The 20,523-nt window shown below is 42.8% G+C and overlaps 1 protein-coding gene across 1 annotated transcript in view; it reads right to left on the minus strand.

Annotated features, from left to right (window-relative positions):
- The window catches only part of STX18 (syntaxin 18), a 252,106-nt gene that overhangs the window by 130,475 nt on the left and 101,108 nt on the right, over positions 1-20,523 (minus strand). The window contains exon 2 of the mRNA XM_073610225.1: positions 6,573-6,640. Coding sequence (XP_073466326.1) covers positions 6,573-6,640 — 68 coding nt within the window. The remainder of the gene's footprint in view (positions 1-6,572; positions 6,641-20,523) is intronic.

The raw sequence follows: 20,523 nt of genomic DNA on the forward strand, positions 1-20,523 counted from the left end.
TAGAGTTACAGAAGAGGTCTAGTGCTAGAATTATTGCTCTCGCTCTGACGATCGCGGCGATACCTCATATGTATGATTTGAACACCGTTTACATATGCAGGCGCGACTTCCATATGCGTTTTCTTTGCTGTGCGAGCTCGCGGGGACGGGGGGCACTTTAAAACATTATTTTTTTCTTATTTTATATTATTAAATTGTTTTAAAAAAAATAATTGATCACTTTTATTGCTGTCACAAGGAATGTAAACATCCCTTGTGACAGTATTAAGTGGTGACAGGTACTCTTTATGGAGGGATCTGGGGTCTAAAAGACCTCCAATCCCTCCTTTGCACTTCAAAGTATTCAGATCGCCAAAAACGGCGATTCTGAATACTGTATACTTTTTAAATCCGGTGCCATTGGCAGCCCAGTAAACCGGAAGTGACGTCGCTTTCGTGTTTACATTCAGGAGACTGGAACGAAGCTATTTACGGCTTTGTTCCAGTCTGTGGCTAGACGCCGGAAGTGCTGGATCGCGGATAGGGTCTACTGGTGGAACCGACGGGAGTGGGGGATGTCCCCTCCCGCTCCCCCGGGATAACAATCGAGCGGCTTTTAGCCGCATCAGTTGTTATCCCTGGAAAGCCGATGGCCCGCTCTAAAAAACGGTACTGGGATGATGCCTGCAGCTGCGGGCATCATCCCGGTATAACCCTCGAAAGCCGAGGCCGTATATCTGCGTATGCTTGGCGGGAAGGGGATACCAGTGGCACATACCAGTGGCGGACGCTCATATGCCCGGCCCCTAATCTATATACAGGGTGCTGGACGCAAGGATCCCAATGGGTGTTTTTTATTTTTTTGTGAAGCACACGATTAATTTGCTTCAAAAAGGGTGGGCTCGGGCGCAGAGCACTTTGCTAATGTCACAACTGGTTGGAGCTTGGGGCGCAGAGCACTGCGCCCCGAGCTCCACCCAGTTGTGTGACATTAGCAAATTAATATTCGCTAATGTCTTCCCGTTTCTCCTCCTGGCCAACTAGGAAGCGGGTCCTGAGACCTGATTGGCCGAGAGGAGAAGCGACCACCGGGACTCGGGAGGAGACGTGGGGGGGGAAGCCATCGAAGCCACGACCTGGATAGGGTAAGTGCGGGGCTGGCGGGGGCCTGGCGAGCGATGCGGCGAGCAACTGGGGGGGGGGTAGAAATGGTGATCGATCAAGCAAGCTCCGGGGGTAGAAACGGTGAGCGATTGAGCGAGGGTCGGGGGGAGGAGGATGGCTGGCTGGGGAGGCTGCAGGCCGCCCCCCCAAGAAAATTGAGCACCAGCTACCACTGATACACATACACACACACACATCCATACTGTACTGTCCAAATGTTTTAGGCAGCTGTAAAGAAATGCTGTAAAGTAAGTATGCTTTCAAAAATATATATTTTATTTATTTCTTTTTATCAATTTACAAAACGCAAAGTGAGCGAACAGAAGAGAAATCTAAATCAAATCAATATTTGGCGTGACAACCCTTTGCCTTCAAAACAGCATCAATTCTTCTAGGTACACTTGCACACAGTTTCTTGAAGGAACTCGGCAGGTAGGTTGTTCCAAAAATCTTGGAGAACTAACCACAGATCTTCTGTGGATGTAGGCTGCCTCAAATCATTCTGTCTCTTCATGTAATCTCAGACAGTGAGCACAAGCATTGTGTGTACCTAGAAGAATTGATGATAGTTTGAACCAAAGGTTGGTCACACCAAATATTCATCTGATTTGGAGTTCTCTTCTGTTTATTTACTTCCAATTTTGTTAAATGATTAAAATAAACTATTAACACTTCTATTTCTGAAAGCATTCTTAACCACTTAATGACTGGCGACTTATCAGTACTTCGCTGGACTTCAAGTGGTTATAACAGGATGATGCCACTGGATTGCCTTTACAACTTTACCCCCCCTCCACATTTCTTTTTAGCCTGTCCCGTCCCACCAGGATACACCATCAACCAGCCAGCTCTGTTTGTCCCTATGATATAGAAAACAAGAATGATGAGCATACATCACTTCCGGTTTCCCCAAATGTAAACAGCACCATTTTTACAAATGAAAAGCATTTGATCACACCGATTTTGGTGTGATCAAATGTTTTAAATCTCTCCATAAAGTGCACTCGTCACTGCCTATTGCAATCACAGGGGATATTTATATTCCTTGTGATAACATTAAAAGTGATCCAAAAAGAAAAAAAACACAAAAGTGTAAAAATAAATAATTATTTTTTAAAGCACCCCTATCTCCCTGTGCTTGCGCATGAAGGTTACGTGCATCAGTCCCGCAACGCATGCAGACAGCGATGGTCCTACACCTGAGGTTTAGCCACAAATATCAGATCATGGGCAGTAATTCTAGCATCAGACCTCCTCTGTAAATCTAAAGTGGTAACCTGCAAAGGCTTTTAAAGCGTTGCCTATGGATAATAAAATGTATATCATTCATCGCCGCTGCATGGGCAATTTTAACCACTTAAGGACCAGCCTCGTTTTGGATTTTAGTTTACATGTTTAAAACAGGTTTTTCTGCTAGAAAATTACTTAGAACCCCCAAACATTATATATGTTTTTTCTTCTAACACCCTAGAGAATAAAATGGCGGTCATTGCAATACTTTTTTTTGCACCGAATTTGCGCAGCGGTCTTAAAAGCGCACTTTTTTTTGAAAAAAATTCACTTTTTTGAATAAAAAAAATAAGACAACAGTAAAGTTAGCCAAATTTTTTTTTATTTTGTGAAATATAATGTTACACCAAGTAAATTGATACCCAACATGTCACGCTTGAAAATTGCGCCCGCTCGTGGAATGGCGTCAAACTTTTACCCTCCAAAATCTCCATAGGCGACGTTTAAAAAAATTCTACAGGTTGCATATTTTGCGGTACAGAGGAGGTCTAGGGCTAGAATTATTGCTCTCGCTCTACCGGTCGCGGCGATACCTCACATGTGTGGTTTGACCACCGTTTTCATATGCGGGCGCTACTCGCGTATGCGTTCGCTTCTGCGCGCGAGCTCGTCGGGACAGGGGGGGTTTTAAAAAATTTTTTTTTTATTTTTATTATTTATTTTACAAAATTTTATTTATTTAAAAAAACAAAAGGTGCCTTCAAGAGGTTAATTCACAGCATTTTTTCACATCTGCCAAACACTGTTGCACAATATTGTATATGCAATAAAGTCCTCTCTTATGTATATTTGCTCAATAGTGACTCACCTGAAGATGTCACTATTAATGAAACATGTTGGACGGGGGGCCTGGGAGTCTGAGGGAGAGCTGGCTGTGTACTGAGTGGAGTGATCTTCGCTCTTGGGAATGAGTGGCTTATCGTCATTTCAGCACTGCTGACTTTCTGTACAAAAGTGATTCTACCTGCAACACTATAAATGCATTTTTAATTTTTATTTAATAAATAGCAAATGGAGAACACTATGGTTTTTTTTTTTTATCTGAGAGCATAATTGTGGGATCCAATTAGGCAGGGATGTTTGACCTTGATGCCTCCTCTGCTTGCTATTTCAGCCCTCAGGGTAGATATCCTTCTTGTCAATGATCTTAACAACTATAGAATATATGGGATAATCACCATTGTTTCTAGTATGTTTTGTACCTGTACTTACATATTCTATCATTATTCCTAGTGTAGAGCCCTTCTCTTTGCTCTCCTGAAGAAGCGGGGAACCGAGAAACATGTTGTGAGTTTGATCTTTTATATGTTCACATGGTGATTGGAGGTATCCTTAACACTAAGTGATCCCCCAATTGAGGTGGTATGACCACTTAGAGGAATCTACTATGCGATGTTCAATTATTTTAAAGTGTAATGTTAATTACATGTAAAATAAACGTTAATGGTTTTAAACAAAAAATTTTGTAAAGTCTTATTTATGATGGTACCGGGAAAATCCTATTTGCCCCACCCTTTCTCTTTTATATTTTAATAGGCAGCCCAAATAATGATCACATTTTTCGTTCAACCAGCAGGTTGAACAAAAACAAAAAAAAAAAATTATCCGATTCTTCCATCAACACATTTGAGGCTGCGGGAGAATCACTCCCGCTGTGGTATTTACACAAGTTAATATAGGTTGACTTGTGTACAACCAGCCTATTTGATCAAATGGATCAAAATCTGTGTGGTCCCTGCTGAAATGGCTGGATTTCGATCCATGTATGGCCATCTTTGGTTGTGCTTGTGCCAGAGAGAATTCACTTGGAGACTCAGCAGTTAATGATGCTTCAAAGTGCAGAATTTATAAAGCTTGTCTGATTGTTTAGCAAAAAAGGAGGCAGAAGTCACATATTGCATAGCTGATTAGAGGGAAGAACCACACCCTCCTTCACACAGCACACAGGCACAGAGCTGAGGCTATCAATCAGCTGGAGGTCCCTCCCAGTTACCTTTCTCTCTTGGTGTCAGGAAAACTTGCCAGGAGTGACTCATGCTTGTAAGCAGGTTGAAATTTCTCTTTAGCCAGTTTCTCTTTGAGGCATGAATCACAGCACAGTGCTTGTGCTGTGTAATTTGTCCTTTTCTATCATCTAAAATACCTGGCTGATCCTGCCTGGTGCTGCCCTCACCTCTGTAAACGGACTACGTTTATCATGGCTGCTGAGCCCTGATACCATGGTCAGTTTACTTGCCTCCGTCATCTGTTGTCTCTCCCCGTCCCTGACTGTCAGCTAGTGTTAGTGCCGACCCCTCCCCGCCTGCTGCTAAAATATCTTTGTGTACTTAACATAATGGAACAGAGGGGAATCTATAATGTGGCCCAGTGCATGTTCTACATAAAAAAAATCTGTAGCTGTATACCTTATTTTAGAGCACCCACATGACCGCCCGTCGCTCTCCTCCCCGCTGACGTCAGCGAGGGATTCTCAGCCCTTCCCGCTGTACTTCTCAGATCAGGAGAGGAGAGCGGCGGGCAGTCAAGTGAGCACAGAGAGGCACTCTGAAATAAGGTATACAGCTACATTTTTTTTTGTGTGCAACATACACTGTGGCACATATCATGGAACAGAGAGGAAACTGTAAAGTACACAAAGTGGCTTTACAACCACTTTAATTCCTTTCCAGGTTTTTTGGCAGGTTCTTCTCTGGGTCCGGCCCACTAATCCTATAATATAAATTGGGATAGTATTCCAGTACAGGAAGCTCAACAGAATGGAGCCCCTGAGAGAGCTGGCAAGGGTCGGTTCAGGTTTGAGTTATCTTCAACACCATGTTCCCGATAAAGGCCTAGCAGACAGCCAAGACCGATGCCTGGAAGGGAATGAGAGAATGACACCCACGAGTAGCAAGAGGATGTTGCTCATCAACACCTGGATGTAAAGTTATCAGAACCTGGGGTTCACCCCGAAGACACCAGCATTAGAAGAATGCCTTTGATGGCCTCTGTATTACATGAAAACTACCTTTGCAGGTATGCTGGGGCAGCACACAGCCTGTAGTTAGAATGGGGAATTAGGGAAGATTTTTTTCTATGACTGTTGGACTCTGTAATTCCCTTTTTTGCACTAAGTAAAGTATTGGAAAGGTTGTCCCCTCCTGGTCTGAGATTACTGAAAGGGTTGTAATGCAAGTAACCAGCACATATAGTCCACCGAGTGAGTCTTAAACACATTGGGGTATGAAGACATCTGTGTGTGGAGGAGTAGTGTAAAGACACAAATCATTACCCAGGGTAACAGAAATTTTACAGCAATCTGTACCGTTCACCTGTTACAGGTGAAATGGCTTCTAGCAGCAAGTGTAAGGTTTTGCGGTACGCCTTCTGCCAACGGCCTGTCTCCCAGAGCAATGGGAGGGGATTTGCGCCACAGAATCCCATCCTGTACAGAAGTTCAAGAGTTAAGTGCACGTGTGGAGCCCACACAGGGGCATGGCAGGACCCACTCTGCTACTAGGGGATGGTAATGGAAAACACTGGACAGGTGAATGTGGACAGAGCTCAGTGTGTCCCTCCTAAATACAAGTTACAGAGAAGATGTACATTGACACAGCGACCTGGGAATCAACTGGAGAACAGTTACGCTGCAAGTGTACATGGTGTATGTTCATCTCTAAAAGCAGAGGCCCACCTTAAGGTCAAGTAGTCCCCCATGGCAGCCTCAACCTTATGCCAGGACTTTAATGAAAACAGCACAAGAGTAAAAGTACCCCATGTGTAGTCAAAGTGTGCATGGTGCCTAACATAGCCAAGAAGAAAGCACCCTGGTAGGCCTCTCACCCTTACCGACCTGGCCTGACCCTGGCTTGGTGCCCACTGAGGAGGGAAACGTGGAGGACGTGGCAACCACCCCATCGCCCTACCCTTTCATACCGACAAAGGAAAGAAGCAGCAAACAGAAATTACACTTAGTGCTCTGAATTGAGACAAGTACACACCATAGGATATACTTTGTTTATATTTCATGTCTGAAGTTTACAACCACTTTAAATAATATAAATTGTCCTACAACCCCACTTTGAGTCAAATGGAGGATCTCCAGTGACCATCCAAACCCCAATATGAAATGAAAAATTTTATGTTAAAAAAGGACCGACCTGCAGGCGTTGATATAGTCCTTCCTGTGCTCCAGGAGAAAATCCTTCAGTTTCCCAATGTTATTGATCTAAAGACAAAACATAGACAAAATGTATTGTTTTTTTTCCAAAGGAAAATCTTGTACATTGGCAGTGTTTCTACATACTAAAATAGGTAATTTCCAAGACTATCTTCTGTTAAATAAAAAAGCATACAAAATAACATTTTACAAAAAGCCGGCAAATGACATTGGAGGCTTTACTTCTCTTTGTAAACAAACAACTGGGGATTTCCTTCATCTATACCACACCTAGGCCAAATTTTAAGGGGAAACCCCATACAAGAAAAATAAGAAAAAAAAAAAACCACGATTGTCTCTCCTCACTACCAGGCTCCAGGCTCGGGCAAGATTGCGCCAATGAAGTTGGGATCTGCCCACATGCCTGGACCACCACCACGCTCAGCCTCTCAGTGACCTGCTGAAAACCTGAGCCGGCCGCTCCTGCCCTCTCACCAGCCCAGCACTCCAGTGAGCGAGTGGGGGGGGGGGGCAGAGCAGAGAGCAGTGACCGACAGACACCAGCTCTCTGCTCAGGGAGCTGTGAGAACCGAGCGATCGGCAGTGTACGATCGCTTGGTTCTCAGTGTTAGAGCCGGCATGAAGCACACACATAGGTAATTATGATTCTACAAAAAAAAAAAAAGTCAATACTTCTCTTTTAACAAATCACTGACAGTAAGAAGGCTGCCCTATTTAGTAGCAATAGATAACCCTCTACTGCAGGGGTGGGCAACCTGTGGCTATCCAGCTGTTGTGGAACTACATTTCCCATGAGGTAGTGCAAGGCTCACAGTTATGACTCTACATGTCCCATGTGGCATTGCAAAACAGACAGTTATAATTACTCCCAGAGGCATGATGAGACTTGTAGTTCGGCAACAGCTTGAGGGCCACAGGTTGCCTACCCCTGCTCTACTGTATAGGATGTTCCGCAACTGCTGCAACTAGCAAAATGTCCACAATTTGGAGCATCTGAACAGCCAAGGTTTGGGTTGGTTTGAACATGGATCAACATAAACATTGGGCTGATCAGTATAAACAATCCACTTTGATTTATTGCTCTGAGTTATGTATTGTTATAGGTATAGTATTCCAATGATTTTGTGCGTTTGGGAAAGATTTCACTGGTAAATGAAACTGCACTATGTCTTTGGCTGAAACACACAGAATCAGAACATTGTAGCAGATAGGCATAGCTTCCTCTGGAAACATTCTAGGATCTCCTCCTCAAAAAAAATGAATTGAAAAACAAAAGATGAAGATCAGAATAGGTATTTTTCATCCAGAAAATTGGGAGCGATGATGTAACAAAATACCTGGCCATGAGATGGTGCCAAAACACAGAACATCCACACTTTCACTTTCTCATTCCAGAGGCTCCATCCACAAAGCTGTTTTCCTCTTCTTCCGGTGTTATTTCCCTGACACCACAACTTATTTACCCACTAATTCTCAGATCTTAATCCAAAAAACGCATTATTCAGTCAGCTCTGTATGCAGTGGTATTTTACCACTTCACAAAAAAATAAATGTAAAAGTGGATTCATAAAGATCACACAGGTCATCACCCCCTTAAAATAACATCCGCTTCAGGGTGGCGATAACTGGGAGCTCCAATAACGGTCTATGTACGAGGGAAGAAAAACAGTCATTTGAAGTGGTAATTAAATAAAACTTTACAAGGTATAATAACCATTAAAGCGGTTGTATAACTGCACATCTAAAAAAAAATGTAAAAAAAAGAATAAAAAAAACCCCTGTAAGGCAAAGGCATAATGAGCTAGTATGCACCGCATACTAGCTCGTTAATGAATTAAGTACTGATGCCATCACAATGGCAGCCAGTGAACTAGTATTCTTAGAATAGAAGCAATGGAAGCCTAAATACTGTATTTATCGCCATATAACACGCTCCGGCGTATAACACGCATCCCAAGTTTAGGAGAGAATTTTAAGGAAAAAAAAAACTTACATTTAAATGCCCATCAATGCAGCCTTGTCAGTGTCATTGAAGCCGCCCCAGTGCAGCCTTGCAGCCATATCAGTGCAGCCTTCCCCAGTGTCCATTGCAGCCTTGCCCCAGTGCAGCCTTGCACAGATTTTAATATGGCGCCACGGAGGGACTCGGTGGAGTGGAACGAGCGATGCAGAGATCGCAGGTACTGGGCGGAGCCGAGATACACATAGCCGAGTGTGCTTGGCTCCGATCACAGTTACGCCCAGTCCCGCACTATGATGGACATAACACAGGTCCAATGGTGGGATTGGGCATGACTGTGAGCGGAGCCGAGTACACTCGGCTATTTGTATCTTGGCTCCGCCCAGTCCCTGCGATCTCAGCTGCGCTCGCTCTGCTCCGCTGAGTCCGCTGGCGCCATATTTAAATCTGTACACTCGGCTATGTGTATCTCAGCGCGATCGCTCACAGCGGAGATCGGCGTATAACACGCACCCACGATTTCCCCTGATTATAAGAGCAAAAAAGTGCGTGTTATATGCCGATAAATACGGTATATTCCTTAATAAAGTTTCCTTTAAAATTTTATAATCGGTCTGGCATATAGGGTATTGTGACCCTGAGGTTGTGAGGATTTCTCCTTTCCACTCACAGACCCCTTTCGCAGGGACGGACCGATCAGTCAGCCGGTCAGTTTTTCAGGTGGACCCGATCGGACCATCCATTGCTCTTTATGGATTGGCAGATGTCAATGGACATGTGTCCTTTAACACCCAAACCAATCCTGTCTGCTAAAAAAAATCTGGTGGATCCATTCTTTCTCCAGACTCTGGGACCTTGATTTCAAAATGAAAAGCTAAATTTGCCACAGTCCGTGCTTTCCTCCTGACCAGCTTTATGGAGAGGCTGGTTTCATTTTCCAGCAGGTCTTTGCACCTTCCCACACTGCTAAAAGTACCAATACTGCATTTAATGATCATGGTATTACTGTGCTTAACTGTCCAGCAAACTCAAAGAACCTAAACCCTATAGATAATCTGTGGGGTTTTGTCAAGAGAAAGATTAGACACCAGACTCAACAATGCAGGTAAGCTCAAGGCTGCTATTAAAGAAACCTTGGCTTTCCTTACACCTCAGCCATGCCACAAGCTGATCACCTCCATGCCATGCCGCACTGATGTAATAATTAATGCAAAAGGAGTCCTGAACAAGTTTTGCTTGCATACATGGACATACTTTTCGGTAAGCCAACAATTCTGTGTTAAAAATCCTTTTTTTTTTTTTTTTTTTAATTGGTCTTATGAAAAATTCTAATTTTCTGAGATACTGAATTTTTCACCAGCTGTAAGCCATAAACGTCAAAATTAAAAGAAAGAAATGCTTGAATTTATTGAATTACTGAAATATATTAACTTTTTGATGACATTCTAATTTTATGAGATGAGCCTGAACTGAGAGGGGAGGAAGGTACATCCATGCCCGTCTCCTCTCTGTGATGTAAGAAACTGGAAGCAAAGAGGCATTTGTCACTTCTGGTTTCGATTTGATGTTTACAAGCCTTTACCGGCTTGTAAAGCACCTGATCAAACTGATCTCTGATTAAACAGATGCTTTTGAGGGCAGAGTAAAAGTGTACTTGTCATTACACATTTTATGATAAGGTATGTTCTTCATCCCTTGTGACATCAACAAAGATGATTAAAAATTTTAAAAAAATAGTACGAAAAAGAAAAAAAAAAAAAAGAAGTTTTAAATATAACAAACATTTTTTTTTTCTTTTTAAAGTGCCCCTGTCCCCCTTGTGCAAATGCGAATGAACATGTAGGTCCCGCATGGATATGTACACAGTGATCGCACAGCAATTCTCAATTACTGTTTTTATTTTTATGTGGTGTGTTTAATAAAATGTATATATTTTATCAGTGGCGCCTATAAAGTAAATTTTTCCAGGTCTATTTTTTCTCAATTTCTCACTATGATAGGACGTGGCGCTTTGTTATCGTTGTAAACCCGCAGTGCCATCCTGCGTTGGTGTGCTTAGCTTTTTCTTAGAATACACAGTGATCGCAACACACATCTGAGGTATTGCCGCATACGTCAGATCGAGAGCAATAATTCTAGCACCAGACCTCCTGTTTAACTGGTAATCTGCAGGGGCTTTTAAAGCGTTGCCTTAGGAGATTTAAAAGTACTGTAATTTGTCGCCTTTCCACGGGCATGTGCAAGTTTAAAGCATGACAGGTTATGTATATATTTAAGCCTAACATCTTTTATATTTTACCAAAAAATTGGGTATCATATTGTGTTTGTGTGCACTAAAAAACTCATTAAAGCGGAGGTCCGCCCAAGAAAAAAAAAAAAAAAAATGAAAAGCCAACAGCTACACATACTGCAGCTGCTGGCTTTTAACAATCGGACACTTACCTGTCCTGGAGTCCAGCGATGTCCGCACCGCAGCTGATGTTTTGGTCAGCTGTCGGGGGCTGCCGCCGCCATTGCGGGTAAGGGAACCTTGCAGCTTCATGCTGGAAACCCTACTGCGCATGCGCGAGGCCCCCCTCCTCTCTCCTACTGGCCCGGCGACAGGGGGAGGAGGAGGGAGCACCACAGTGACGTCATGGGCTGCCGCGTGGCCTCCCGGAAGTGGGAACAGGATACCTGTCAAAGACAGGTATTATGTCCCCCCTCCCCCCGAAAGCTGCCAATTGTGGTACCGGAGGGGCAGAGGAGACAAATGAGTGGAAGTTCCACTTTTGGGTGGAACTCCGCTTTAAAAGTATATTTTTTCTCGAAAATTTGTTTTTAAAAATGACTGTGCAAATATGTTATGCAACAACCATTTTATTCTTCAGGGTTGCAGCCATCATTGGTGTCAGCAGAAGGAATTGGTCCCCTTTTTGTTAGTGTCAGTGGAAGGTATAGCGCCCCATCAATGGCTATCAGAGGTATAGTGCCCAATCAATGGTGTCAAGGGAAGAAATTATGCCCCGTTATTTGTGTCAGATTATTATCATTATCCCTTGCCTCTCGGGACCAACAACGTCTCAGTTACATGTGTCCACACACCCACTCTAAGATTTTTTTCTGTGGCTAAGCCATGAGGGTTGTGGGGACCTTTGCGAGGGCTGTTCTGAGCCCAGACGGACAGAGCCCTTGATGGACAGACAGCGGCAAATTTACCTTCCTATGAAATTTTGATTTTAAAGTATCTCAATGAAAATCCTTTACAATTTAATGTCGAATGTATTTGTACCCTCTCCTATAATGCCTCTGAGGAAGGGATATTTTTCCTGAAACATGTCAGGCCAAAAAGGAGAAAATTTACATTCATTAGAATTTGTAATAATTTACTAGAAGCAGTTTTTGTCTTTTGATAAAGCTATTATACAAACTGTTGCTATGTTTGTCATTACACATGTGTTTTTTAAACAAAAGAACCTTTCTAAATAAATTATATTTTATGATACATGATCTTTTTTCTGTTTGCCCATAAAGTCCCAGTGTACTGGGGGGGGGGGGGGGGGGTACTTGTGTCCCTTTTTTTTTAGAGTCCCTATTTAATAAATGTTTGGGATGTTGGCAACATTTTAGTGAGAAGAAATAATTCTCCTTGTGGTTCATCATTTATGTCCTATGATGGTCAGCATGGTACTCCCCCCCTATCTTTAGTTTTATATATGTTAACAGTGACAATACGGGGATGTGGGATGATTGTCTGGTTGACGATCCCCTTATCCCGCTTGTGTTTGATATAAAGGTATCCTCTTTTGAGAGCTATTACTCGTCTGTGCAAGTGGAGGAGTCCTTCAACCCCCTGTCCCAGATTTTGTTGTATTTGGCTGGGCAGCCTCTGTGTGAATACAGTATCTAGGTCAGAGCAGCCAGGCGATGAGCAGGATCCACCACGAACGTTGTGAAGACGGCCTCTCTGCTGAAAGTTTTAATAAGCAGGTTCTCAAGAAATGTTGGGGGGGGGGGGGGTGTCAGAGCTCTTTTCTCTCTCGGGCAGACCCACATCTGCGGAGTCTGTTCTCCATCTCGTCCTGCTTATTCAGGACGACACTGAGCTCATGTTGCAGCCGTTTAGTGGTCACTTGCAATGGTGGGATTTCAGCCTCCATGTGACCTACCCTGCGTCCAGTCTCAGTCGCTCTCTCCCTCAATTTGTGGATGTCCTGTCCGATGAGAGAGACGTCGACCTTTACCGCCTCTATTTTAGAAGTGAGGGCAGTTTGGCTCAGGGAGACAGACTCAAGGATTCTGGCGGTGTCTCCGGAGGGGAACTCCTCTGCTTCCTGAATGGGAGTGGCGCCATCTTCCTCCACTTGTTCTCGTCCCTCATGACGATATTTATCCAGCTTGGCCAGAGCCTCGAAAACCCACTTCAGCGGCGACACGAGGGCGGGAATGCAGGGAGCCACTACGGGCAGCCAGTCAGTGTATTTAAGGAAGGATTACCCCACAGGATCGATGTAAAGAATGAATTCTCAGAAGGAGCTCTCACTCTGCGCACCCTACGCCATGCAGCTCCAAGCCATGCCCCTTGGCACCTCACCTTTGCTCCTTTCCTCCCATACACTGACAACTAGCCCCCCAAAACAATTATAGTTAGCAAACTCAATTTTTTTCTTAACAAAAATAACAAACATTCCTATTCTTACCTGCTCTATGCAATGGTTTTGCACAGAGCAGCCCCAATCTTCTTCTGGGGGTTCCCCAACACTTAAAGCCCCTCTTTATTAGGTGCCCCCACAGAAAGCCGCTTTCCATTGGGAGACATGTGCGGGCTTGCTCCAGAGTCCTGCTGCTGCGTCCACTGACACAGACAGCGGGACTCCACCCTGCGTCACAACTTTTGATTGAAAGCAATGGGAGCCAATGGCTCCTGTTGCTATCAATCTGTCCAAAAAGAAGAGCGACAAAGGCTGGAGCTGCTGCACTCGTACACATCGCTTGATCGGATCGGGTTTAGGTAAGAAAAAAAGAGGGGGTCTGGTGGGGGGCTACAGCACACCATTAGAGTGAAAAACTTTAAGACTTTACAATCCCTTTAAATATCTGACTCAGCTCAGTTGTAGTGATTCCTGGATAAGATTCACACATTTATAGGTAAAGTTGATCCAGGGAAAATCCGATTGCCTCTTGGGGGATCAGGAATGAATTTTTTCCCCTGTTGTAGTAAATTGGAGCATGCTCTGCTGGGGTTTTTTGCCTTCCTCTGGATCAACTGTGGGTATAAAATTGGGTATATTGGATTGCACGATATTTTTTATTTTATTAATTATTGTTTTTAAGGTTGAACTGGATGGACTTGTGTCTTTTTTCAACCCAACTATGAAACTATGTAACATCTTGATTACTTTTTTTTTTTTAATGTATAATGTTTGGTATGCAGACTTTCTGGTTTGCACAACATGACCAATCCTTGGTTGCTACGATATTTCAAGTAGAATTCTAGGTTTACTGGCCCAAACTTCCGGTTTTTATTAACGCATCCAGCGTGTTGTCGCATCAGTTACATAAATTATTCAGCGTTGTGTATGGGCAAATTACTATTGGTTGATGGAACTATATAGTGTTGGCCTGAATGCTTCATCATTTAGAAGCCTTATATTTTTAATCAATCAAACTACTTAAAGACAAAGTAAACCTGGAATTCTACTATAAAATATTCTGTTATTTATGCAGTTAGTAGCTCAAAGAAGTGCAGTGTGGGAGAGATATGGAGGTAGTGCTCGTCTATTATTCACCACTACTATTATGTGCCAGTCCAATACTTACTCCTTCTTCTGCAATATTCTCTTTACATAATGTAGCTACACCACTGCACTAGTTGGTTCTAAGACCCAAAGCCATCATATTACCTCTGCTTGGCTTCTTGTCTGCTCCCATGTGCACCGTCAAAGTGGCTGAGCGATTAGCAATACTTTGTGCATTAAAGAATAATGGTAATTGATAGCAATTTAAGTCAGCATTTACTATTTGCAAAAGTACTTGTTCAGCTGAGTAGCTGATCCAAACATTAACTATTGCGTTATTTTTTACAGATGCGGAATCGTTAAAGTGGAACTTGACTCTTCCAATTATTATATTATATTATACAGGATTTATATAGCGCCAACAGTTTACGCAGCGCTTTACAACAATCAACATGATTCGTTTTAATCCTCATGCGGCTAGCATTAGTAAATAGAGAAGTATACCATATTTATTTTAACCACTTGCCACCCAGGCCAATTCTGACCTTTCTGTCCTACATGTAAAAATCATCTTTTTTTTTTTGCTAGAAAATTTACATAGAACCCTCAAACATTATATATGTTTTTTTTTAGCAAAGACCCTAGAGAATACAATGGTGGTCGTTGTAACTTATCTTGCATGGTATTTGCGCAGCAATTTTTCAAATGTGTTTTTTTTGGAAAAGAAAAACAGTTTTGTGCTTAAAAAAAAAAAAAAAAGTAAAGTTAGCCCAATTTTTTTGCATAATGTGAAAGATGATGTTACGCCGAGTTAATAGATACCCAACATGTCAAGCTTCAAAATTGCACATGCTCCTAGAATGGCGCCAAATTTCGGTACTTAAAAATCCCCATAGGCGACGTTTTACATTGGTTTTACTGGTTACATGTTTTGAGTTACAGAGGAGGTCTAGGGCTAGAATTATTGCTCTTGCTCTTCACGGCGATACTCCACATGTGTGGTTTGAACACAGTTTTCATATGTGGGTGGGACTTACATATGCGTTCGCTTCTGCGTGCGAGCACACGGGGACAGGGGCGTTTTTAAAAAAATATATATATATTATTGTTAATTTTACCTTTTTTTTTTGTTTGACACTTTTTAAAAAAAAAAATAATAATTTGTGGCCACTTTTATTCCTAGTACAAGGGATGTAAACATCCCTTGTACTAGGAATATGGCATGATCGGTCCTCTTTACAGTGATATATGGGGTCAATAAAACCCCACATCTCACCTCTAGGTTGGGAAACCAGAAATAAAAAAAAATAAATAAAAAAACAAAAAAATTTCAGCTTCCTAGCCGAGGCGGTGTCCTTTGTTTGAATGCAGAGGCTGGGCGTGACGTCATAACATTGCGCCCGGCCTCCGAACGATTGTAGAGACTCCAGCGACCATCTGGTCCACCGGAAATCTCTATGGTAAACATCTGGGGCCGGCGGATCCTGTCTCCGAGTCACTGATTGAAGCGGTAAACACACTCTCTTGCATGTATACTTTAGCTAAGGCCAGATGGATTCCAGGAAGTAAATATTACATGAATCATTTGCCCTTACTAAAGATGGTCATTGACAGAAATGTTAGGGGGATGTTTTTCAAAGTGATTTCTCAACAAAATAAAGCATGGGGACATGGATGGGTGGGGGTGGAGGGTGGGGGGTGTTTGCTTTGAATATTAAAAATGAATTCAAATGTGTTTTTGGTGCTCAGATGCAATGAAGATCGGCTTTAAATGTTGTTCAAAAGTGCACTGCAAAATAACAATAATACCACCAGAAATGGTTTCCAAGGAGTGTCTTTAATGTCAGTCCAGACAGAGTTCTGCAAGACTCTTTCATCTTCCACTAAACTGGATTGGACATTTGGAAGATGGAGGGAGACCTGCAGTTTTATTATTTTTAAACAATACCTTCAGGTCAGGAAGTCTAATGAGAAGCAATCAATAGAAAATCACAGCATTTATTCTCTGTAGGATCACTGCCATTTGTGCTTTTGTGAACACAGCAAACAGCTTTTCTTTCATGCTGCATGTGGATTGAAGGGGCAGATCGGCTTTGTTAACAGTATTTAAATGTATTTTGTTGTTTATCACAGGGAGAGTAAATGGGCAACTACAATGTGGGGTCACATTATATCATTACAACATCACATTTTCATATTACTACATCTCAGAATTCTTTCCTTTTCAGTTACTGTATATTGACAGAGTGTGTATAGAAAAGTTAGGATACATTTAACTCTATAAAATAATCCTATAATGTTCACCCAATTGTACTTTAATGAAGCCCAGTCACATATCTCTAGATGTAAAGAACAGTATCCAACAATGCATATTCCTCCAATAAGCAAAACCATTCACACATGTGGAAGTTTAGTAGACCAGTCCAACTTTCTATGTTCTTTTTTTTTTTTTTTCTCAAAACCGCAAAACAATCAAAGACATAAAATGGTGACAAGGAGATGAGATCAATTTAGTCCTGAACAATTCTGATCACTTTTTTTCCCATTCCGATTCTAGATTTCAAAAAAACTAATTGCATACCCATATTTTTTTAAAAATAAATAACAAGCAAGTCATGCTTACTAGCTCTGTGCAATATGTTTTGCAAAGAGCAGCCCCTATCCTCCTCTTCATGGCTCCCTCCCCACCTTGCCGAATGCCCACCATAGCAAGCCCCTTACTATGGGGGCACTTGCGCAGGCTCACTCCCAAGCTGCGTGCTGTGTGTCATGGCTCTGCCCTGCCCCCAGTCCCCCCTTACTGACTCTGATTGACAGCAGCAGGAGCCAATGGCTCCGCCGATGTCTCTGAACCTATGTGGAGGGAGAGAGGAGAGAGCCACTGCTCTTGTGCACATTGCTGGATAGAGATCAGGCTAAAGTATATGAGGGAAGCTGGGAGGAAGTTGCACTCCGGTTTTTTACCTTAATACAAGACAAAGCATTAAAGTAGAAAAAACTTTCAGCCTATAGAACCACTTTATAGCTGCACTCCATAGATGATTTATTTTGCATACTTACATGGGGCCAGCTTGGTACAATGCAAGTATGCACATATGTGACCTGATCATCCTCTGGGAAAGCTATAAATCCCTGTAGCAGACCAAGCTTCTACAGTGATGGCTGTGGTCTTCCAAGAGCTGTTCTAGCGGCTGCCCTACTGCACAGTAACCACAGAAGGTCGCTTGCTTGGCTACCATCTAGAGAACGCCTTGCATTTTTCTCACTGAATGCAAAGCGTCTGATTAGACAAGATGGAGAGGAGGGGCTGTCACACCATGATCTCCAGATCATACAATCAGCGAATGTTTTGCATGCATTGAGAAAAATGTAAGGCATTCTCTGAATGGCAGCCTGCCAAGCAAGTGTTCCCCTGTGGCTAATATGCAGAAAGGCAGCCACTCCGCAGAGCAGCAGCTATCACTGTAGTAGCTCGTGCTACTACAGTGGTTTACAGCTTTCACAGAGGTTGATTGGGTTGCACATATGCATACTTACATTGTTAAGCTGGCCCAATGTGAATATGCAAAATATATCATTCCTGGAGTGACGTTTTAAGCTGTCTTTTTTTTGCCATGTTTGCCCAACATCCAGAGCATGGAAAGTAGTTAAAATTGACTGAAAATTGGCATGTGCATAGTCCGCTTAAAGCTGAACACCTAGATAAAATTAATATAGATCTGTTTTACCCGCCAAAAAGATTTTAATTTCTGTTCATTCTGTTCTGAGATTTACACAGCGCTGCCACACTGCACCGTCATTGTATGGCAGGGCAGGAGATCTGATTTTTTTTCTTCTGCAGTTCAGTAACACACATCTCCTCCTCACCCTGTGACTGGACAGTAAAGGAAGCAGCAAACCAATGAGATCCTTTGTCACCAACGGATTGCAAAAACACCAAGGCGCCTTTCACACGGGGCAGATCCGCTGGATGGACTCCGCTAGCTCAGCAGGGGATCGTTCCGTTGATCCCCACTAAGCAGGTGGATGACAGGTCCATCTCTGCTCACTGTGCAGAGATGGACCTGTCAGAGCCCCGCTGTTCTCTATGAGGAGATCAGATGAAAACAAACAGCATGTCCGTTTCCATCAGATTCAATACACTGGACGGAAGGCGAACGTATTGCCATCTGTCTGTTTTGAGCAGATCTTGTTGGATCAGATGGCAGGCCAGTGTCAGGACATCCGCCTGTCCATAGAAGTCAGTGGGTGGCCCGCTCAGATCCACCTAAAAAATGGACAGGCGGATCCGAGCAGGCCAATCATGTGAAAGGGGCCCAACACTAGCTAACAGGTCTTGTTTTCTCTTGTTCAACTTGTGAGATGAACAAAAGAAAAATCAATCAAATCCCCCACTGTCAGCTATTGTATTCAACAGTAGAGATACCTGAATCTGCCAGAATGCCCGAGCAGTGAGTGCATCGGATTGTTCAGCTGTTCATTTTGCCCTTTTGGCACATTTTTTTTATTGGGGAGCGGGTACCTATTTCTGGAACTGACAAACTTAGATTTGGGGGCACACCCTAAAAAATGCATGAAAGATGGTGCAGCCATAAGACCATAAAACAGACAAAATGTCAAAGTACCCCATTCTATGAATAGCGTAGGACCCACTGATAATTGGTTACTTTGTCGCAGTAAGTGGTTCAGAGAAGCAGGATCTTTCATTCTAAGGATAGCATAGGACCCAATAATCATGGGGTACTTTGTCGCAGTAAGTGGGCTTAAGCACAATATAGCCATATGGTGTGTCCAAATCCCCATTTTTTCGAAAACGTTCAGGTGTTTTAAATAGCCTTGCAGGAGTTAAATATCATTTTTTGCATGTGTGCGCTGTAATATTTTGTTCTATTTCTGGAACTGCCCCTCTCTGCAACCTCCTGGGACAGGTCACAAGTCCCAGGAGGCTGCGGGACCATTCACAAAGCACAGAAAAACTCACACATGCACAGTGGAAAGCCGCAAGTAGTCACAGCTAGCTTCCCACAGTAAATATGCCGGGACTGGGAGCCCAAAAACTGTCAAAGAATGGGCCCGGGGGGTGTACAGTGCTGTATCCCTGAACGGATAATTGTTCTTTTATTAAAAGTCACTAGCTATTTGTAGCTGCTTTATTTTATTCTTTTTAAACTGAAGAACCATATAAAATGATTATAATGCTCTTGGAAGTACCTGACCATCATGCAATGCCTTTTGCCCTGCTATGGAGTTCCGCATTACAATTCCTTTAAGAATGGTTGCTCTGCATTTATACTCTGAAACAACTAAATTGCAAACTTTTACCAATAGAAATATGTAGGCTACCATTACTGCCCTTCTTCTGAAAATGCTATATACAATTTAAAAAGAAAAGAAAAACAAAAATAGGCATTCAGGAGGCGGCAATTGTACCTCCTGAAAGCCTATCAGCTGCTGCTATACCACTCTCTGAAAAGGAAATATCCATGGATCGCTTTTCAGAGGATAGTAAGCAGTACCGCAAGTCTGAAAGAAGCCTTAATCAATACCTATTTCAAATTGGCCCGAAGTTCTAATTTAACTCACAGGTGACATCCATCATTAAAGAGAATAGGATTGTACACTGCTAGCTGAATTTAGCATTACTGAAACAAAACATGTATTAAATTAAGAATGGAGCCTGTCATTGCTGACCTCTTTTTATAAACATGCTAGGTGTCTGGCTGCCATGTTGACTTTCCCTAACTCCACATTACGAGGGGCGTTTATGTCAAATCGGGACATTTAATTTTACAGGTATAAAAAAAGGATGCTAGCGTGGCGGTACTACATGGAGTAATAAGTGACAAGTGAGCCCTACTACTGATAAGCGGGGCACACGTGGTGGGCCAGTCTAAAGACCGTTAATCAAGATGGCAGACAACAGGGTTAGTGCGTGAATGGAACAGCGTGTGGTGATGAAGCTTCATGTGAACGAAGGCATAAAACCCGCAGATATCTACAGAAGACTTCAAGCACAGTACGATGAGACGCTCAGCCGCAGGAAGACATTTGAGTGGTGTAAACGTTTCAAAGATGACCGTATGTCCATCAGTGACGACACCAGCCGTGGCAATTCCCAGCCCACAGCAATCATTCCTGTGAACATTCAGCGCATGGAACACCTGATTCTGGATAAACTACACATAACCTGTCATGAAATTGTACAAGAGACGAATCTTTCTGTGACAAAGTGAAGCAGGCTGTCCTAGGATGGT

Source organism: Aquarana catesbeiana, linkage group LG01 (assembly GCF_042186555.1).
Source record: "Aquarana catesbeiana isolate 2022-GZ linkage group LG01, ASM4218655v1, whole genome shotgun sequence".
Classification (NCBI taxonomy): domain Eukaryota; kingdom Metazoa; phylum Chordata; class Amphibia; order Anura; family Ranidae; genus Aquarana; species Aquarana catesbeiana.